Below are 19,699 nucleotides of genomic sequence, written 5' to 3' on the forward strand. Positions count from 1 at the left end.
CCTTTTCTCCTAAATTCTTTGTCAGGAGGTGCCTGTGAGTTTTGTTACTTTACCTTGAGGTAACACTAGTTTATTTCATTTGGTTCCAAAATAAAGAAGCTGCCAGCATCATTTAAGAACATCTTATATAGGGCTGGAAAGATGGCTCAGCGGTTAAGAGCATTGCCTGCTCTTCCAAAGTTCCTGAGTTCAATTCCCAGCAATTACATGGTGGCTCACAACCATCTGTAATGAGGTCTGGTGCCTGCAGTCATACATGCCGACAGAATATTGTATACATAATAAATATTTAAAAAGAAGAAGAACATCTTATATATCCAGACCACTGCTGCTATTCCTCAGAGCTGAAGGTGTTGGGATCTCTTCTCTGCACTCACGGCTCTTTAGCAGTTCTCCAGTGCCAGTTATTTCTTTTTTATATTTGAGGCAGGATCACAGGCTTGTAACCCTTCTTCCTGAGTGCTGGGATCACACTTGTGTCCCACCTTGGCTTCCTGCCTGATGAACCTTGCCTCCCTTTCCTTATCAGGCACACAAGAATGTAGAGGATGGAAAGAGAAAAAAGTCTCTTATGGAGGGTTTATGCATATGTGCATAACTTTTCATGAAAAGAAAGTTGAAAATTATTTGCTTAATAACTGACAATGGTCGCAGCCACCAACTCTGGAAATTTCTGTGTTCTCTGCCTGGAACATTGAGAGTTCTTGAGATGTGTGTGAGCTATCTTATTTGTCAGCTCTGAGAGCCCTGCCCCATCTTCTGTAAAGATGGAGGAAGAGAAGGCTTGGGTGGTGATTCTGTCTGTGTGGATGATGCAGGCAAGGCTGTTTGTGCTCTGGGCTGATGCAGGATGAATTGAGGTACCTTGCTATGCAGTGGAGAGCCACCTACAGACAATTTCCTACTAGTTTATGTTTAAACATTCTTAAATGTTTAGGGGCTTTGGCCTGTGTGCTGTTTCTGTTGTCTGTTTACAAGAGACTGTCCTGTGATTGTGGTTATATGGTTAGATGGTTAGTGTGTCCAGAGAGCATGTGGCCACAATTATTAAATCACCATGGGGAGAAAGCCTTTCATTACTTAGAAAGGTTACTTTTAAAAATTGAATATATTAGATATATCTACTAAATTTTGTAATGTAAGGACCATTTTATGCCCCTGGTGATTCTTTGGGCTATTATAATATAGGAATTCATTGTGATTTTTTTCTTTCAGAAATATCCCGTATTGCCATACTTGGTTTTAGTATTGAAACAATTCTTATTACAGAGGGACCTTAATGAAGTATTTACAGGTGGAATTGGTTCTTACAGTCTCTTTTTAATGGCAGTCAGTTTCCTTCAGGTAAGTTGTATGGGTGTGCTATACCAGTCAGTGTACAGTGTACAGAAGTGCTTGGAGAGACGTTTGGGGAGAAAATTTTAAAACAAAAATTTTTAGAATGCTTCTCTTTAAACTGGATACCTTTGTATAATTACAAATTAGTATTTTAAGTGTTCCTAAGAGAGAGGATAAGACTTCTCACTGTGTATAATATCATGCTATGTTCTGATTTTTGTAAAGGAATGCTAATATAATAACAATAACAACCAAAAATACAGGGTTGTCTGCAGCTCAGTCACCTGTCAGACTAGCCAATTAGCAAGTTCTGGATTCAGTGAAAGACCTTATTTTGTAATATAAGACGGAAGGTGATTAAGGAGTCCAGTTAATGTTAACACCAGACCTTTGGCCTCCACATGTATCTGCACTTCCACTTGAACACGTATACAGCGTGCGCGCACGCGCGCACGCACACACACACACACACACACACACACAATGGCACACATAAACAGGCTGGAAGATGGCTCAGTCAGGCCCAAACTTGCCATGCAAGCATGAGGATCTGAGTTTGGATCCCTAGAGCCCAGATAAAAGGCTAGAGTTTAGCAGGTGCCTTTGATCCCAGCACTGGAGGCAGAGACAAGACGATCCCAGGGGCTTGCTGGCCAGTCAGTCTAGCCCATTAAGTGACCTTCAGGGTCCGTGATAGATCATTTCAAAAAGTGAGCTAGAAAAGAGTTAGTGATGATATACTTGCCTACTGTCTATAAAGTCTGGGTTTGATTCCCCAGAACTATCACCCAAAAAATAGGTATGGTGGCTAGGAGTAGTGACAGCCAGATCTCTGAGATCAAGGCCAGCCTGGTCTATATACTGATTTCCAGGACAGCCAGACCTACATAGTAAGTTCTTTCCCTCACAAAACCCAAAATAAGTTAGCAAATAAATAGGTATTGTGGAAACCGATGTAGGAAAACACCCCTCATCATAATTGCTGTCCTTGATATGCATGTGTACAACACACACCCTGGAAATAAGAATATTTTTTAAAGCAGTTAGTCATATAATTTCATCTATAATGTTGAGGCCTGGTTTTGCTTGTTTGGCAGTGTTTGCCAGTAGCCAGAGGTTTGTACCTATAGGACATTGTCTGGTTTCTGTAGCTATCAACTGGAATTGTAAACCAAATAATAGTGCTCATAGAAGTTAGGCTCTTACTTATATCCCCTTCCTCAAAATACAGAGAAAATTCAAAATAATTTTTCTTTTTTTCTGTTTTAGTTACATCCCAGGGAAGATGCTTGCATCCCCAATACAAACTATGGTGTTCTCTTAATAGAGTTTTTTGAATTATATGGACGGCACTTCAATTATTTAAAGACTGGCATCCGGATAAAGGATGGTGGTTCCTATGTGGCCAAAGATGAGGTCCAGAAAAATATGCTTGATGGCTACCGGCCATCAATGCTTTATATTGAAGATCCTTTACAACCAGGTATTGAGATGAGGTGAATGTGTGGACGCCAGAGGGGAGGGCATCATAGCCAGGCAGTAATGTGCACACCTTTAATCCCAGCATGTGGGAGGCAGAGGCAGGTGAATGTCTGTGAGTTTGAGGCTAGCCTGGATGAGTTCTAATTATATTTAACTTTTTTGTTCAAAATATTTTCTTACCATACTCAAATAAACAAACACATGGTGAGGGCGGGGAGAACAACACTTTGTTCCAGACTCCAATTAAGTTGGGGGTAGAATCCACTTCACCCCTTTAAAGCTAAGTAGAAGAGGAATCTACTTTGAGGGTGGGTTTGTAATACCTGTAGAGTATTATTCCAGCCAGTGGTCAGCAGGGCTTTAAGGGAGGTAAACCTTAGGCAGCAGTGAGCATGGGCAGAAAGGTTCCAGGAGATTGCTGTTTTATTTATATTCTACAGACTGCTTCTTTCTGATTTTTGTGTAGCCCTTCTGTACTTTCCTAACTTTGGGAGTGGCTTGAAAGAAGTTTCATGTATAGGAAGTATGTATATAGCTAATGTAGACAAAGAACAACCAAATAAAAACAAGCAGGCAGCACCATTGTTTTCAGTTTAGCTTGGCTCTATTTGAGGAGAGAATAGTGAGTTGTTTCTTTGAATATGTGGTAGGAGAATCCTTGTTGCTAACGTGCATGCAGGCAGCTATTGCTCATCAGCATTTGTTCATATTAACCAGCCAGGCTCACATCTCTCTGTACCCATTTTCTTTAAAGGTAATGATGTTGGAAGGAGTTCCTATGGGGCCATGCAGGTGAAACAGGCCTTTGATTATGCCTATGTGGTATTGAGTCATGCTGTATCACCAATTGCAAAGTACTATCCCAACAACGAAACAGAGAGGTAAACGTCTAGCCCATATCAACCCATTGTGTTATCACTTCTTGTGTTCAAATTAATGTACATACTTGTTTTGTTTTTTTTTTTTAACCCTATGCAGCATATTAGGTAGAATAATTAGAGTGACGGATGAAGTCGCCACATATAGAGATTGGATATCAAAACAGTGGGGCTTGAAGAATAGGTCTGAGCCATCATGCAATGGTGAGTAAGACCTTCTCCTTGATGATGGAATGGGTCTTAGGGCTTTTTCTGTGTTGTGTGTTTTTAATGGGAAGAAACGTTTTCCAATCTTTTGCCACTTTTTCAGGAAATGGTGTTCCCTTGATAGTAGATACTCAGCAATTAGATAAGTGTAATAATAATCTGTCTGAAGAAAATGAAGCCCTTGGAAAATGTAGAAGTAAAGCCTCGGAGTCTCTTAGTAAACACTCTTCAAACTCTTCATCAGGTCCAGTGTCCTCCTCCTCTGCCACGCAGTCCAGCTCTAGTGACGTGGTAAGTACGACACACGTGGCCCCACGCTTGGATGCCTTGCCTGCTCTCTGTAGGGTTAGCGTCCTTTCCCAACAGAAATTTCAGTAGCTTTTACTCTTGTAAATATAGTGACATCTTTAACCGTTACATGATCCGTTAACATTACTTGCTTGCTAACCCTTTGTTCCTTGATCACTTTTAGAGAAGATAGGAGGTATTGTTATCTTCACCCGAGCCTCAGCAGTGCTCATCATGAACTGGATCTAGATTATCTGGTTATTCTTTATGTCTGTTTTAAAGGGAATCCTACTCAAATTCTAAGTTTTATCACCCATACTCAATGTTACCCAGAAATACGATAAGATAATATCCCAATCAGTCCAGGAGATGCTTCATCACTAGCAGTCCCCAGTCTCACCCCCAGAGGACATCCTTATTTAAAGATTTTCTAACAGTATACTTTTTACATGTAGTTCATAGAAATGTGATCACACAGTATATAATATTTGTAAGGCTTTTGTTTGTTGAGACAGGGTTTCACACTGCGCAGCATAAAACATTCTTTTTTGCTCTTTCACTTTCTTTGTTTTTTGGTGTTTTTTTTTTTTTTTTTTTTTTTTTTAAATCTTCTGAAACAGGATTTCTTTGTGTAGCCTGGCTATCTTTGAACTCACTGTGTATACGAGCCTGGCTTCGAACCTAGAGATCTGCCTGCCTCCATGTCCTAAGTGCTAGAATTAAAGGCGTGTGTCGCCACTGCCACCCCCACCACCGATCTTTGACTTTCTTAAACTTGTGTTTATTTTTACTTGTTTTTGTGCTTCCTAATTGAATTTTTAATTGATAAAATTTGCAAATCAGAAAGTTCACCATTTAATAAGTACATTTCAGGGTTCCAAGCAACAGTGTCAAGCAGCTCACAACTGTCTGTAACTCCAGCTCCCAGGGGTCAGGGTCCTCTTCTGGCCTCTCTGGACACACACACACACACACTGCATACACAGAAACATACATATGCATAAATAAAAATATTTTTTAAAGTATAGTTTAGTCGTTTTTAATGTATTTGGTGTTATACATCTGTTTTCAGTCTTAATTCAAAGATATTTCAAGCCATATGTGGTGGCACAGGCACACCAACACTCGGGAGGCAGAGCAGGCAGAATTTTGTGAATTTGAAGTTAGTCAGTGCTATGTAGAGAGACACCATCTCAAAAATTCAAACCAAAAATAAAAAGAAATGCTTATGTTATTTAAGTGGCCTCTCCCCTAACCTCTAATCCACTTTCTGTCTGAATTGTGGTGAGTTACATCTTATGTTAATTTTTTTAATCAAAGAAAATTTTGAGTCGACTTAATTAAAATTTAAGGTAGGTTTGCCTTTTCTTTGATTGCGAAAGTCTGTAGGATCTTGGAGGCATAGTGATTGCCTCGCATGCTCCTGGGTTCAGTCCCCAGCACTGCATTGGGGGTGCAAGCCTATAATCCCAGTACTAGGGAGGGGAAAGGCGGGGCAGGAATTAAAAGACACCCTACAGTGCATATTGAGTTTGAGGCTGCCAGCCTGGGCTAATTAGACCATGTCTCAAAGAAAAAATACAAAAGATACAATTTCACATTGATGGATGGTAGCATATCATTATGGTGTAATGGACATTCATGTGCAGGATCTCCCTTTGTCTGTGGATTTTGGAATGGTCCTTTGAGAGGGGAGTGGGTGTTACACTAGATAGCCTACAGCAGGGTACAGAAGTCAGGTCGAAGACTACCTTCAGAAGAGAGAATTAAGGGACTGAGCTCTAACTGACATGTCAGAGAGGGTGCCAGCGTAAGGAAGCCAAGAGGCTAGGTGGGACTTAGACAAGCCTTATCATCTTAGACTCTCAGATTGAGCCCCTTAAACTTGTCGTCTTCTACCAGGCATGGTGGCGCACGCCTTTAATCCCCGCACTCGAGAGGCAAAGGCAGGCAGATCTCTTGAGTTTGAGACCAGCCTGGTCTACAAAGCAAGTTCCAGGACAGCCAGAGCCACACAGAGAAACCCTATCTTTAAAAACAACAGCAACAACAAAAAACCAGCAACAGCGAAACTTGTTATTTTGTGTCTGATTGAAGATCCTGGGCCATGCCTGGGTCCTAAGCCCCTCCCTCTTTGTTGTGGTCCTCCATGGTTCTGTAATTTGATCACATAAATAAAAGCTCATGTCAACTAGGATGGAAGTAGACCCTTCACAATTGTGGTCAGTGAGTGAGCCATGGTAAATAGGTCACTTCAAATTGGAGAAGGGACTGGGGACATAACTGTGAGAAAGTGCTTGCTGTGTAAGCTAGAGGGTCTTAGTTGGAGTACCCAGCATCCACTTAAAACCAGGCATGACTGTGTGTGGCTGCAGCTGTAGCATCAGAGACAAGCTTCTGATGCAGCGAGAGACTCTGTCTTACAAAGTGGAAAGAGATAGAGGAAGAGATCAAAAGTCATCATCCTCGGTCTCTGTCAATGCTTGGATGCACATACCTTCCCACACACAGCATTTGAAGGAAAGCCTCCTTAGTTCCCAGATGTGTCTGTTTATACTAGATGGTACTTAACTGCCTTTCTGAGTACTGAATATGAAAATCACTAATATATTGCTTTATATAATCCATGTAACTTGTATTAGGATTCTGATGCAACGCCATGCAAAACCCCCAAACAACTGCTCTGCCGTCCACCCACTGGCAGCCGGATAGGCTCACAGGATGTCTCCTTGGAGGTCTCACAGGCAGCTGGAAAAGTGCAGAGCACCCAAACCACTAACACACCCAACAGCACCAACAAATCACAGGTGAGCAGAATTTGTGTTCATCATTGTTAGTGTTCAGTACCAGATAGTTAGTCTCTTAGCATTATTTATAACAGGGAGGAATATCCTATGTTGCAAGGAGCAGGGTCCCTTGTTCAGGCCACCTGGCTAGCTTACACCTGGAATAATCACACAGAAACTGTATTAATTAAAACACTGCTTGGTCATTAGCTCTAGCCTCCTATTGGCTAACTCTCACATCTTGATTTGACCCATTTTTATTAATCTATTCACCACGAGGTTGTGGTTTACCGGGAAAGATTTAGCATGGTGGCTCTCTGACTCTGCTTTCTTCCTCCCAGAATTCAGTTCTGCCTCCCCGCCAACCCTATCTGCCCTATCACCAGGCCCAAAGCAGTTTCTTTATTAACCAGTGAAAGCAACCAAATACAGAAGGACTTCCTACACCAATCCTATCCATTCTTGCTGTAGTTAATAAACTACATTGTTTCTCTATGTGTCTAGAAGCTCCAACAGACTCACACATTCCCATGCCTTTACTAAACACTGCTATTTCACAGGTCTAACTTATCAACACTTGTTAGCATATCCTGATAGACGCGGACAGCTCAGATAGCAGTTGTGTTTATATGAATATAAAACCACATAAACTTATCCTAATTAATTAAAATTTAATTCTGCCTTAAGAAAAATAAGTAATGAAACACAACTGGAAAAAGCTGAAATCATAATGATGCAGGATAGCATGCCTTCAGGTTTTTGATTGTCCTAAGTTTTAAATTCCTGCTTAAGGCTATGGGGACTATGGCCTTGAACATTTCATTTAACCCTTCTGTATTGCTTGTCTCATCTGCAGGATGGATTTAGTTCTATACCTACCTTATCTATAAAATGATAACAAAAATAGTATGTTTTTTAAATTTCTAATGAATATTATGTTAATTATTACAAAATGTTAAAGCACATGTCATATCGTTAGAATTTCTTACATGTGAACAGTGGCTACCATGGTCTTTTAAGATCTTGGTGCCAGCCAAACCCCCCCCCCCCCTTACAGATTAAGCATAAAAAAATTACAGTGGGCTGAGGTAGCTGAATAGAGCAGGCTGGTGAATGGCCCGTATGGCTGTGCTTGGAGTACACTGGCTTGGAATGTCTACAGCATCCCTAGAAATAGTGTGTCCTTTGTTCATATCTGATACTTGTTGCTTATGCCGATCATCAGGTAGCTGGGAGACAGGTTTAGTTGGTTAACATTAGCTTTGACTTACACAGGCCACAGAGATACTCTGTTAACTATTTGTGTTGCCTAATAGTATGTTTAATTAGCCATAAGTAATGAATCAGGCAAAGGGAAGAAACATTTTTTGTTTGTTTGTGACAGGGTTTCTCTGTAGTTTTGGGGCCTGTCCCAGAACTAGTTCTTGTAGACCAGGCTGTCCTTGAACTCACAGAGCTACCTGCCTCTGTCTCCTGAGTGCTGGTATTAAAGGCGTGTGCCACCACTGCCCAACAGAAAGAAGTTTTTGATACTGGTTTCTGGCATAAGTTCTCTCTTCATCCTCAAATGTATTGAGGCCCCTGAGAAAAGGCCTCTTGATGGTAGAGATGACTGTCACCCATCATTTTGATTTGACTTACCCAGTCCACTCCACAGCCTTAGTATATGGGCACCAAATGCATGTGAGGAATAGTGACAGGACTGACCAAGAGAAGGTCATTAGAAAATCACAGGGGCTGACACTGGGAACAGAACAGGAAGGAGCAGCCAGCCACTGCCCCTGACCTGCCTGTAAACTGGGTCTGACAACCTATTGTGGTAGTGGTGTGAGTGCTATAGCAAGCTTTCATGTTGTATGCATGCTGTCGGGAAGAGAAGTCAGGGGTCTGTTCTTCAGAGAGCTCACCTCCGTTTCCAGCCCCTTAAAGAGTCTGTGGTAGCTGAAAGTGCTGGCACACCCCTTTAATCCCAGCACTTGGGAGGTAGAGGCAGGCCCCTCTCTGAGAGTTCAAGGTCAGCAGGCTGGCTGTTCTGCACACAGCCAGGATCATAGGGAGGCTGTCTCGTATCGGCTACACAAGGTGGGGGTGGAAGGATCTGTGGTAGGTGGTGTGCATGCCCCTGAATTCAGGTTTGCCCGTGGAAAGCTGCTGCATTTCTCACTGCTTTCTTCTTCTGCAGCATGGATCAGCAAGGCTCTTCCGCTCTTCCAGCAAAGGATTTCAAGGTACAGCCCAAACAAGCCATGGTTCCTTGATGACGAGCAAACAGCATCAAGGCAAATCCAATACTCAGTATTACCATGGCAAAAAGAGGAAACACAAGAGGGACGCGCCCCTCTCAGACCTTTGTAGATAGTCGGCGCTGTGCGACGGACTGTCTTCTGTGTGCAATGATCTCGTGCTCAGGACAGTCGCACAGGGACTCCTGGGACGGCAGGAGCCTCACACTGTTCAGACGTTGATTTAGCAACTGCGTTTTTTCCCAGCTCGCCACGGAATGGATCATGAAGATTGACAACCGCAAAAACAAAAAGCAAGCAAAAGGGGGAAAAAGGCTGCTTATTTGATAAGTCATGTGCTACAACAGGGTCATTTTAAGATTTAAAGCTTGAATGTAAAATAAATATATTTCTCATTGGCTTTATGCAGAGTTATAGGGACTAGGACTCAGTGTGGGGAGGGTGATCGGAACAAAAAGCAGTTTCAAGGAAATGGGTGGGAAGGCCAACAAGAGCATCTCATAGGAAGTCAGACTCCAAGAGGGAAAGTGATTTGTGCATGTTTTTTTAAAAATAATTTTGCATATATTTGCCATTTTATTGTGTGTATATATAGAAGACCATATAGGAAATTGATATTTGTAATAGTGGATTTGTTAATACTTTTTACATAACATTACTGTTTGAATTGTAAACAGATTTTTTTCTCAGGATTAGTTTGAAGAATAATCTGAATTGTCATTCTAACTCACATGCAGGGAAGTGATTAGCTCTGTTCTTTGGTTTGTTTTCCTCTGCATTGAAATGACTTCATTGAACCCGTGTGACCTGCTGCGAAATTCTTTCCTCTCTAAAGAAAAGGTTTATGGTGGCAAATGATGTTTATTTTATTTTGTAAAAAAGAGAAAAATGTACTGTGTACTTTGTGTATACACTGAACATCCTCTAGTCATCTCTGAGAATCAGCTCAGCTGTCCTCTACAGTGCTGCTGTCTTCTTGGGCGCTGGGCAGCAGCAGGACTGTGTATTTGTTTCCTTCGCAGTCTCTTTCCCCCCCTCCTCTTCCTCATAGGAAACAAAAGGCACTCTGGGCCTGGGCTGTTCCTGTCCACAGACCTCGCATGCTGGCTCCTCTGACCCTGTGTGCTATGTGCTTGTGGTGTCATCTCTCATTCTTTTTAAGTTCATGCTTACTATTGTGGGAGAGAGTAACTGTAAACAGCTTTAATTAAATCACACTTATAAAAAAACTATTTTCTTATACTCCACTTTATGCTTTTGGTATTGTCGATCTTTAAAAATTAAATGGTCTTTGATAATGGATCGATTTTTGTATTGCCTTATTAAGACCAAATACTTCTGTCATCCCATTCTTTCTCCTCTCTGTTAATGGAATTGCTGTCTTTAATTAAACTTTGTAAACACTGGCTTGTTTTAATCATCCTGTAACTTTTGGCTGTGGTCAGCTGTGAGTGCAAACTATACTCCTGTTACTCATTGCCTGCTGAGTCTGAGACTGGTGGGATATTTAACATAATGGATTATATGCACTCGTCATCAAAGTGGTTTTTGGAGGTGAAAGCCCTCATGTCTAGCATCAGTGTGTGTGTGGCTCTGTTCAGTATGGCCATTTCCGAGATGAGATTCCTTTATATGTGTATGTGTGAAGTACTGTTGGCTTTTAGAGATTTCTTTTATATATACTTATGAAATACTGAAGACCAATCAGACCATTAATGGACACTTAGTGCAACTTTCTGTAACAAGAATAATGCTATAAAGTAAGACCAAAACTGGTGTCATTGCTGAAATTAACAATTTTCAATATGTTCATATTTTAATTTACAATGGGAAAATATGTTCCACAACTGGAAACTCACAGTACATTGTAAACTGTGGAGGATTTTAAATGTGATATCATTTTGACTGTTTTAAATTTTAGAGTCACATTTTATTCTGATCAGAATTTTTATCAAGATGTTGAAGTTTTGTTGTTTGGAAACTAGTTTGTCATAACATATTGTGTGCATAATCACAGTATTTATTTTGTAGGGCTTGTGAATGTGTAGACTTATGTTTACTGCTAAGGGAACAATTATTTATAAAATAATATTAAATCCAGTATTAGCTGCCTATTTCAGACACTTAACACCTGCAGAGATCTGTGTTACATTTACCACACTGAAGTTTTTTTAAAGAGTCACCCTCATTGTTGAAAGTAAATGTACTCTTAGGGTGGGAATATTAGTGTCCAATAAGCATGTGATTATATTAAGGTGGTGGTAGCGGGAAGATAATCTTGATTCCATTGGGAATCTTAGGTTTTCGTAAATTTATTGGGAAAATAGTTTTTCCTGTACTGCTGACGTTTCTTTTTGGTAAACAGTATCTTTCTAAAAGAAAAAGCATGAAGGAGAATTGAGGTGTGTATACATTTCCTCAGATGGCCAGCATTGTATTCGTGAATACTGTGTATCTGGAATGAACAGCATGGAAGCTGTTCATTTTTCAATCTGAAGTAAAATACTTTCAAGAACTTTCAGTTTGCCTGCTCATTTGTTTTGTTCATTTTATCTTTGCATTTGATATTCCCATTTGTCTCTTGAATTTGAATACTTTTGATGAAGCGTTTGTAGCAATCTCAAAAATGTATCTTAATCATTCTGGTTGGTCCTTCCATGCCCATGGATTGTTAGTGGCATCCTTTGACATTCTTAGGAGTAAATTTTACAAATACTGCCTCCCTGCAGTGACATTTCTCTGGTGGTCATATTTGAGTGCCTGTCAAAAGGAACATTTAAATGCTATTCTGTAGCCGTGCTTGGGGCGGGGGGGGGGGGGGGGGGGGGGGGGGGTTCCCAGCGGGCAGGCAGTCCATCANGGGGAGTGGCGAGGTATCCACAGGGAACCCCAGTGCTTTGGGTCAATTGATACTGCAAGTTCCTTTTTCACTGGCGTTACATGTGCCCAGGATGGTCCCTGGTCTTTAGCATCTTTTGTTTGAAGATTCTACACTTAGTTTTCAAATCTAGCTTTCATCTATAGGATCTTCAACTTTAAAAATATTTCTAGAGGATTATATGTATATGAGTACCTGCGTGAATTTATGTGCACCCTGTAAGTTCAGGAGCACACAGAGACCAGAAGAACATGTTGGATGATGCTCTGGAGCTAGAGTGAGCCACCATGTGGGTGCTAGGAACTGAATATGGGTCTCCTCTTTTCACTGCTAAGTCATTTTTCCAGTCCTAGATTTTGGGTTTATGTGTGTTCTCTCTTGTCTTAAGCAGTTGACCATATTATATATTATATTGGTTCATCTTGAGGGTATCTTAACCTTGGTTTAAATTAGGAGCCTCTTCACATTTAGGTTGTTGGATTCATCCCAGAGATATTCCTGGATAATGCCCATGGTTCATGGTTGTGCGTTATGGTTAGCTGAGACAGGCTGTAGTCCAGCTGGTCTTAAACGCTAGCTCTTCCTGCCCCCGCCTCCCAGGTACTAGCACTAAAGATGTAGGGTGGCTCTGTTTGGGAAGGGCATCTTGAATGAACTCTGCTCTGGAGTTGTCAGTCTCCTTTGATTTCTTCCCATTCCGTCCTGTGTGATGAGTGGGGGTTGTGTACAGTGATCTTTGGGCTAGTGCTTGGGACTTTGAGAGAGACAAGAGAGTTCAGAAGAAAGGTGGAACTGGGCAGCAGCGCGAGCCCCTGCTGCTGTGGCCTGTGTTCATTGGCTATCCATCCAGATGTGTGGGGATATACTGAAAGAATGCTGTCTAGAGATTACCACCATGCTCTGGTTCTGGGTTATTGTCCTGGACTTGTTGGTGAGCTGTTTTGAACTGCCCAGTTCTTTCATCCTGTGTATTTGGTCTTTGTGTGTTGCCCAGAAACGAAGAATGTTCATAGACAATTGGTTCTTCTACAATTAACTTTAAGAATATAAGCTATTAGATGTCCCTGGTTTCACTGGTAGATACTGAAGTAACATGGTGATCTCCAAGTCCATGACATGTTTTGGGACAGCTTTGATCAGGCTGGCCTCAAACTCACAAAGATCTGCCTGTCTCTGCTTCTCAAGTGCTGGGTAAGGCTTGAAACAGTCCTTTTGGTTTTGGTTTTGGAGACAGGGTTTTTCTATGTAGCTCTGAGTATTATGGAACTCTATAGACCAGGTTGGCCTTGAACTCACAGGCCTCCTGCCTCTGCCTCCCAGTGCTGGGATGAAAGGCTTGCACCACCACTGCCTGGCTACTACTGAAGCACTTTGTAATAAGAAAGCAACATCCACAGGGAGGAGCTTGCGAGCCAAGGCTTCTGTAAAGCTGCAGTAAGCTTGAGCAGGCTTGTTAGATGTTGCAGTCACTCTTGAAATGCCTGTCAAGTAGCAGCTAGCCAGTGGAGCGCTGAGAAGACAGTGGGAGCAGGCTTCCTTGGGAGTATCGCCATCTTGCCTTGTGTGACCCTCAAGAGCTCCAGAGTCGTTTCCTAACCTTTTGTCAGAGTGTTCTTGGAGCAGATGCTGAAGCACACACTCGAGGATGCCCTTCAGTGTTTCTCCCTGCTCAGGCCTGACACAGTTTCCATGGAAGCCTGCTTAGACCTCCTGGTTATTTAACTCCTTGCCTGGTTCGCTCTAATCAGAGGTTTACTGGTTTTGAGTGTGTTTGGCCTTGACATCCAGTTAAGTGTTGTCTTACTGAGTTTGCTGTGATCCCTAGTCTAAACGAGGTGTGTGTGTGTGTGTGTGAGAGAGAGAGAGAGAGAGAGAGAGAGAGAGAGAGAGAGAGAGAGAGAGAGAGAGAGAGAGGAGATGGCAGCAACTGGCTGCCTTGGTTAGGCTCAATTATGGCCTTGACTTTGGGGGATAGAGCAGGGGGGTATTTTCTGAGCTTGCGATTGCAGTGGATTTGTCTATGGGTAGCTGGTAGTTTTATCTTTACATTCAGTTATTTTAAAAGAGGAAATGGGTTTTTATACTTTGAGCCAGACTTACATTTCCATTCAGTTTCTGTCACTCCCTTGGCTCTGTTTCTGCTGCTTCATGGAGAAGGTCTCTGTTAGAGAATCTGGAAGACCTTGTTATAAAAATTCCTGTGGAGATGGTGGGGCTCATAATAGTTGCTCTGAGGTAGGAGTGGGAAGGCCAGAGAAGCATACTGTAGCTAGTACTCACTGGGGCTTATAGAGCTTGTCTCCTAGAATTCAGTACCCAATCCTGGGTTGTCAGCCTTTTTCTTAAAGTGCAAACTGCGCTACTCCGCTACTTCTGTCCTTTGGTCCACCAAATCAGTTCAACCTTTTTATTTTTTTATGTCTTTAAAAAATTTATTTATTATGTATAGTATTCTGTCTGCATGTGTGTCTACACACCAGAGGAGGGCACCAGACCTCATTACAAGTGGTTGTGAGCCACCATGTGGTTGCTGGAAATGGAACTCAGGACCTCTGCAAGAGCAGCCAGTGCCATCTCTCCAGCCCCAATCTACCCTCTTACATGTAGCAGCAGTTGATTGTGAAACTTGGTTTCTAAACCTGGCCTCTGGCTTTTTTATATATATTTATTTATGTATATGAGTGCATGTACAATTTTATACCAGAAGATGGCATCACATCCCACCATAGATGGCTGCGAGCCACCATGTGGTTGCTGGGAATTGAACTCAGGACCTCTGGAAGAGCAGCCAGTGTTCTTAACCTCTGAGCCATCTCTACAGTCCACCTCTGGCTTTTAAGATTCCCTCGGTTACATTACACTGAAGTTTTCAAGACATTGAAAGTCCAGCAATGCTGCGACTCTCCACATTTTACTGACTGCTAAGAAGTGTTGCTTCTGTGTGCATTGTTAAAGGGGGAAGGATGTGCAGTGGCCAGTCTTGTTTCTGGACATAAGTGGGAAAGGGCACTGGGATCAACATTTTTCTCGGGTAGCATATCCTATAGACAGATGCTTAGAAGTCTGGTGAAGTTGGTTTGTGTCTAACCAGCTTTCTGTTTATTTTCTTCTCTGCTAGCTTTGCCTTCAGTGTTAAGCAACGCAGATGCCCATGAGGTGCTGGAGGTCTGAGTGTTCAACTCTCCATTCTTGTCTAGTTACCGCTGCAGAGGCACTAAGGAGATTACCAGAAAGAGATTTGATACAAATGCTTTATGAAATCTCGACATTTCCTGAGGCCATGTGACTGGGCACCAGTGATGGAAACTGAGTGGATGTCACAGCTGGAAGCTTCTTTTTTTTAAGCTCACAGTGTCTTCAAAGATGTCCGTTGTTTACCTTGAAAGTTTATAAATTGCACTTGTATGCAAACACAGCCCGTCCCACGGGGCGTATTCACAGTCTGCAGTTGAATAAAGACTGCTTTCATTTATCCTCACAACCGCCGCTATGAGCTATTTATGCACAACCTGATCAGCTACTTCAGAAAATTCTAAATACAGCCTTGTTTAGAGTGCACATTTCCTTGCTCATACAGTGTGATGGTCAAACTCCTTTTTCTTGTTTAAAGTGTTTCCGATGAAGGGTTTTCGATGCTTGCCCACATAACCAACACAAAGCTGGAACAATTTGGTTATTTGCAAATAGTAGCCCGTTTTTTTGTTTGAGATAGTATCTTACTATGTAGCCCCAGCTGGCCTGGAACCCACTCCCCAAGTGCTGGGATCGAAGGTATGCCCCAACGTGCCCAGTCTTACCTTGCTTGGTAAACTTATGCTGTAAGGAATTGCAGTACTTTGCTGTAGGTTTTGGTGGAACAAGACACAGCCTGTTTGGACAGAACAATGAGGAAGGGGGTTGTGGGTGTGACTCAATGATGGATCACTTTCTAGCATGCCGGTGGCCCAAGGTTTGAGTCTCAGTACAGCTGGAGGGAGGGAGGGTTATCAACCATTAGGATCGTGCAAAAGACCCAGCAGCCCTTTGGCTGCTGAGACCCCAGTGAGAAAACCAAGCTGATTGGCACCAAGTTGCTCAGCAGTGGACTACCTGGGAGAAGTCAACTTTACTAGTAGATCCTTCTGCTCATTTGAGTGCTTCCTGAGAAAGCAAAATTAGAATCCTGTTTAGCTTCCCAGCTGATCTAAACGATAGGATGAGCTAATAACATCCTATTAACAGGGCAATTCTGCCATCCACCTAGACACAGTGAATTTGTGCATATGTATGTTCCATTGTGAAGAAAAATAGGTAAGTATTTAATTAAATCAAGTATCAATTAGCCATTGACTCCCTAGTCCTGCTTAGCCATCCCAGAGCTAAGTTTTAATACTGGGTGCAGCCTAAGCTGAGTTTTATACAGTTGCCCATACCAACGTCTGTTGGGGGGGGGTTCTTTATTAGAGTTGGTTGTACAGTACCCACAGCTCCCATGCTGTTGCACATGTGCAGAGCTAGTCCTTACTGTATATGGTACTGGCTGCTGGAAGTTGCTTTAGTAAATCAGAACAGTAAATACCCTGACACTAAGACATCAGTGGCCTGCTGGGCGGTTCCCAGAGCTTTCAGTTTACCTTTAGTTTCAGCAAGCTGTGACGACACGTTAGAACTGAGTTTACTGAGACAATAAAAATCCCTGTTTTCTCTACACACAGACTTCCAGTGTAGACTAGGCTGACTTTGAACTCGGGTCTTGCTGCTTTTTCTCCTCAGGGTCAGGATTGCATTCTTTCCAGAGAGTATTTGTAAATTGGTAAATTTCTCACCTTTATTTATTTTTTAATTTATTTATTATGTGTACAACATTCTGCTTCCCATACACCGGAAGAGGGCGCCAGAAATCATTACAGATGGTTGTGAGCCATCATGTGGTTGCTGGAAATTGAACTCAGGACCTCTGGAAGAGCAGTCAGTGCTCTTAACCTCTGAGCCATCTCTCCAGCTCCCCCTTTATTTTTTATTTTTTTAGGCCAGGCTCTTATGTAGCCCAGGCTAGCCTCAAACTTGCTATGTATCAAAAGATGATTCCGTGTGAGTTTGAGGCCAGCCTGGTCTACAAGAGCTAGTTCCAGGACAGCTAGGACTTGTTACACAGGGAAACCCTGTCTTGATAAACAAACAAACAAACAAACAAAAAAAGATGACCGAGTACTTTTGATTCCTTTATCTGCCACTCAAATGCTGGGATTCAGGCAACGATTGCCACACCCAGTTTACTGGTTGCCCGGGATCAAACACAGGGCTCTGTGCACGTTAGGCGAGCACTCTACCCGCTGAGCTGTGTCCCTGGCCTGGCCCTTGATTCTTTTCCTAGGAGTTGAATGTCGCGGTGCAGCACAGTCATCCAGAACAGCTCCTGTTCCTTTTGCCATTTTCCACTGTAGCCGGGCGGTGGTGGCGCACACAGCACTCGGGAGGCAGAGGCAGGTGGATCTCTGAGTTCGAGGCCAGCCTGCTCTACAAAAGCTAGTTCCAGAACAGGCTCCAAAGCTACAGAGAAACCCTGTCTAGAAAAACAATAGGAGGAGGAGGAGAAGAAGAAGAGAAGAAATCAACCTTGATTTGGGCAAAACTGGTAAGTATCAGTTCTTTGATCATTTTTGCTACCTACCTGGTAAAACTCAATCTTTTTTTTGAGGCAGGGTTTTTCTACATAGCCCTGGCTGTACTGGAACTCGTCATGTAAACCAGGTAGACTGGCCTTGAACTCACAGGAGTGAGTTGCGGGTGAGGAGAAAGGGCTCCCAGGACAGAATAACTGGGTTCCGGTTCATTGGAACAGAGAAGGGCAGAGCTGACCCGAGTTATCTGGGGACAAATCTGGGAAAAAGAATAAAAGCCAACCTGGCTGTGGGGAATCCCAGAGTCGTCTCTAAGCTCTAGGTGCCCAACATTATTTGAAAAGATGTTTTCCTTGGATTACAGTCTTGAGTCATGCGGCTGGAGTCTGTGCTGCAATTCAGTGAGACAGACAGTCTGGGCTGACCAGCTTAAGTAAGGAATGCAACTTTTTTGGCTTTTAATTGGGAACATTTTGCCTTTGAAGTAAAATGTTTTCAATTTTCTGCTTGTCTAAGAAGACAATTTCAGAACCCAAAGATCTAGGGATTTGAAATAATCCACCTGGGGTAGGAAAGAGAGGAGAGAGAAAAACGATTTCAGTCTAAAAGAAGTTTGTGTGCATTTAAAGCTGGTAAGTAATTGCCTTTTTGAAGTTGTGGAATTAAAAGAGGAACTCCCCAAAAGGATGGACACAAATAGAACAGTGCCCTTTTTAGGAAAATAAAGGATATATTTTTAGTTTTATGTGTATGAATTTTGCCTGCCTGTCTGTGCACTGTGTGCATGCAATGCTCAAAAAGGCCAGAAGAGGGCATCAGATGTCCAGAATCTGGCATTAAAGACAGTTGTGCGTCATCTTGTGGTGTTGAGAATCCAGGTCCCCTGAGAGCCATCTCTTCAGCCCCTACAAAGATGTCTTCATGTTTAATGCTAACATTAAAAGGAAAGGATGGTCTCATTAAAAGGATGATGTGGCCTCTCTAATGGCATCAATTTTCAGAAGATTGACCACTCAACTTAGGTTGCAGACTAGCTTTGCACTTTGGGCACCAGGGATGTGGTTTTTCTTGAGCACGCTTCAAAATGCCACAAGGAGGATTGCGCCAGCCTCTCTGTTTAAAATCCACTCAACACAACAGCGTTTCCAAGTTCCAGGCTTGAGGACTCAGGACAGCCCTCCAGGCAAGGAGGCAGGAAAGAGAGGCAGAGGGCTAGGGAGACGTCCTGGCTCTGCTGAAAGTGCCAACAGCTGGGGGCAGAGCGTCCATGCCGACAGAACACTGAAGCCTTCTAAATGGCTCCCCTAGCTTCTGGGGTAGCCACTTGCAAAGTCAGGCGAGTCGTTTTCAGCCAGGAGCGGACGAGCATTGGGCAGCCTCTCGATGACATGCTTCCGCCACTTCTCAATTTTTACGTTTTGAAATTGTTGACTTTCCAATGTCCTTAAGTCTCTGGCCCGTGCCACCTCCTAGTAGTCTGTTGATTACAGTGTTCAGTGTTTCCGATATCGTGACGATAAATGCTGTTTTTACCAACTGAGCTGTGTGAAAATGTGACGCACAGGAGGTGGGGGCTGGGGATTCAAACCAGGGTGTTGTGTGTGGAATCACATGGTATATTGCTGAGTGAGCTACACCCTCAGCCCTGGTTTCTTTTTCTGAACAAGTGATTTTTTGTTTTTTGTTTTTTTCCTTTTTGGTTTTTCAAAATAGGGCTTTTCTGTGTAGTCTTGGTTGTCCTGGAACTTGCTTTGTAGACCAGGCTGGCCTCGAACTCACTGAGATTGCCACCTGCCCTTGCCTCCCAAATGCTGGGATTAAAGATATGTGCCACAACCGCCTAGCTAAGTCTTTTTATTTTTCCAGGCATTTTAGTATAGTAATTGAGCCTAAGCCCTGTCAGTGTGTGAGACCCCTGCAGATCATTTAGCTGTACCAGGTGTTTGTCACACTCCCCTCAGTCCCCCGAGGCCTGGCCCCAGGTATGCTTGCTGTGTAT

At 42.7% G+C, this 19,699-nt stretch overlaps 1 protein-coding gene across 4 annotated transcripts in view; it reads left to right on the top strand.

Annotated features, from left to right (window-relative positions):
• The window catches only part of Tent4b (terminal nucleotidyltransferase 4B), a 48,076-nt gene extending 36,333 nt beyond the window's left edge, over window positions 1–11,743 (top strand). For 3 of the 4 annotated variants that reach the window (XM_050119815.1, XM_050119816.1, XM_050119818.1), the window contains 7 exons: window positions 1,216–1,344; window positions 2,608–2,821; window positions 3,575–3,701; window positions 3,799–3,902; window positions 4,009–4,196; window positions 6,836–7,000; window positions 9,162–11,743. In XM_050119815.1, coding sequence (XP_049975772.1) covers window positions 1,216–1,344; window positions 2,608–2,821; window positions 3,575–3,701; window positions 3,799–3,902; window positions 4,009–4,196; window positions 6,836–7,000; window positions 9,162–9,338 — 1,104 coding nt within the window. In that variant the 3' untranslated portion in view covers window positions 9,339–11,743. The remainder of the gene's footprint in view (window positions 1–1,215; window positions 1,345–2,607; window positions 2,822–3,574; window positions 3,702–3,798; window positions 3,903–4,008; window positions 4,197–6,835; window positions 7,001–9,161) is intronic. The other variant, XM_050119817.1, reaches the window with a different exon arrangement.
• Window positions 11,744–19,699: the final 7,956 nt, after the last annotated feature.

This window comes from Alexandromys fortis, unplaced genomic scaffold (genome assembly GCF_014885135.2).
Source record: "Alexandromys fortis isolate MF-2015 unplaced genomic scaffold, M_Fortis_MF-2015_v1.1 scaffold_178, whole genome shotgun sequence".
Classification (NCBI taxonomy): Eukaryota; Metazoa; Chordata; class Mammalia; order Rodentia; family Cricetidae; genus Alexandromys; species Alexandromys fortis.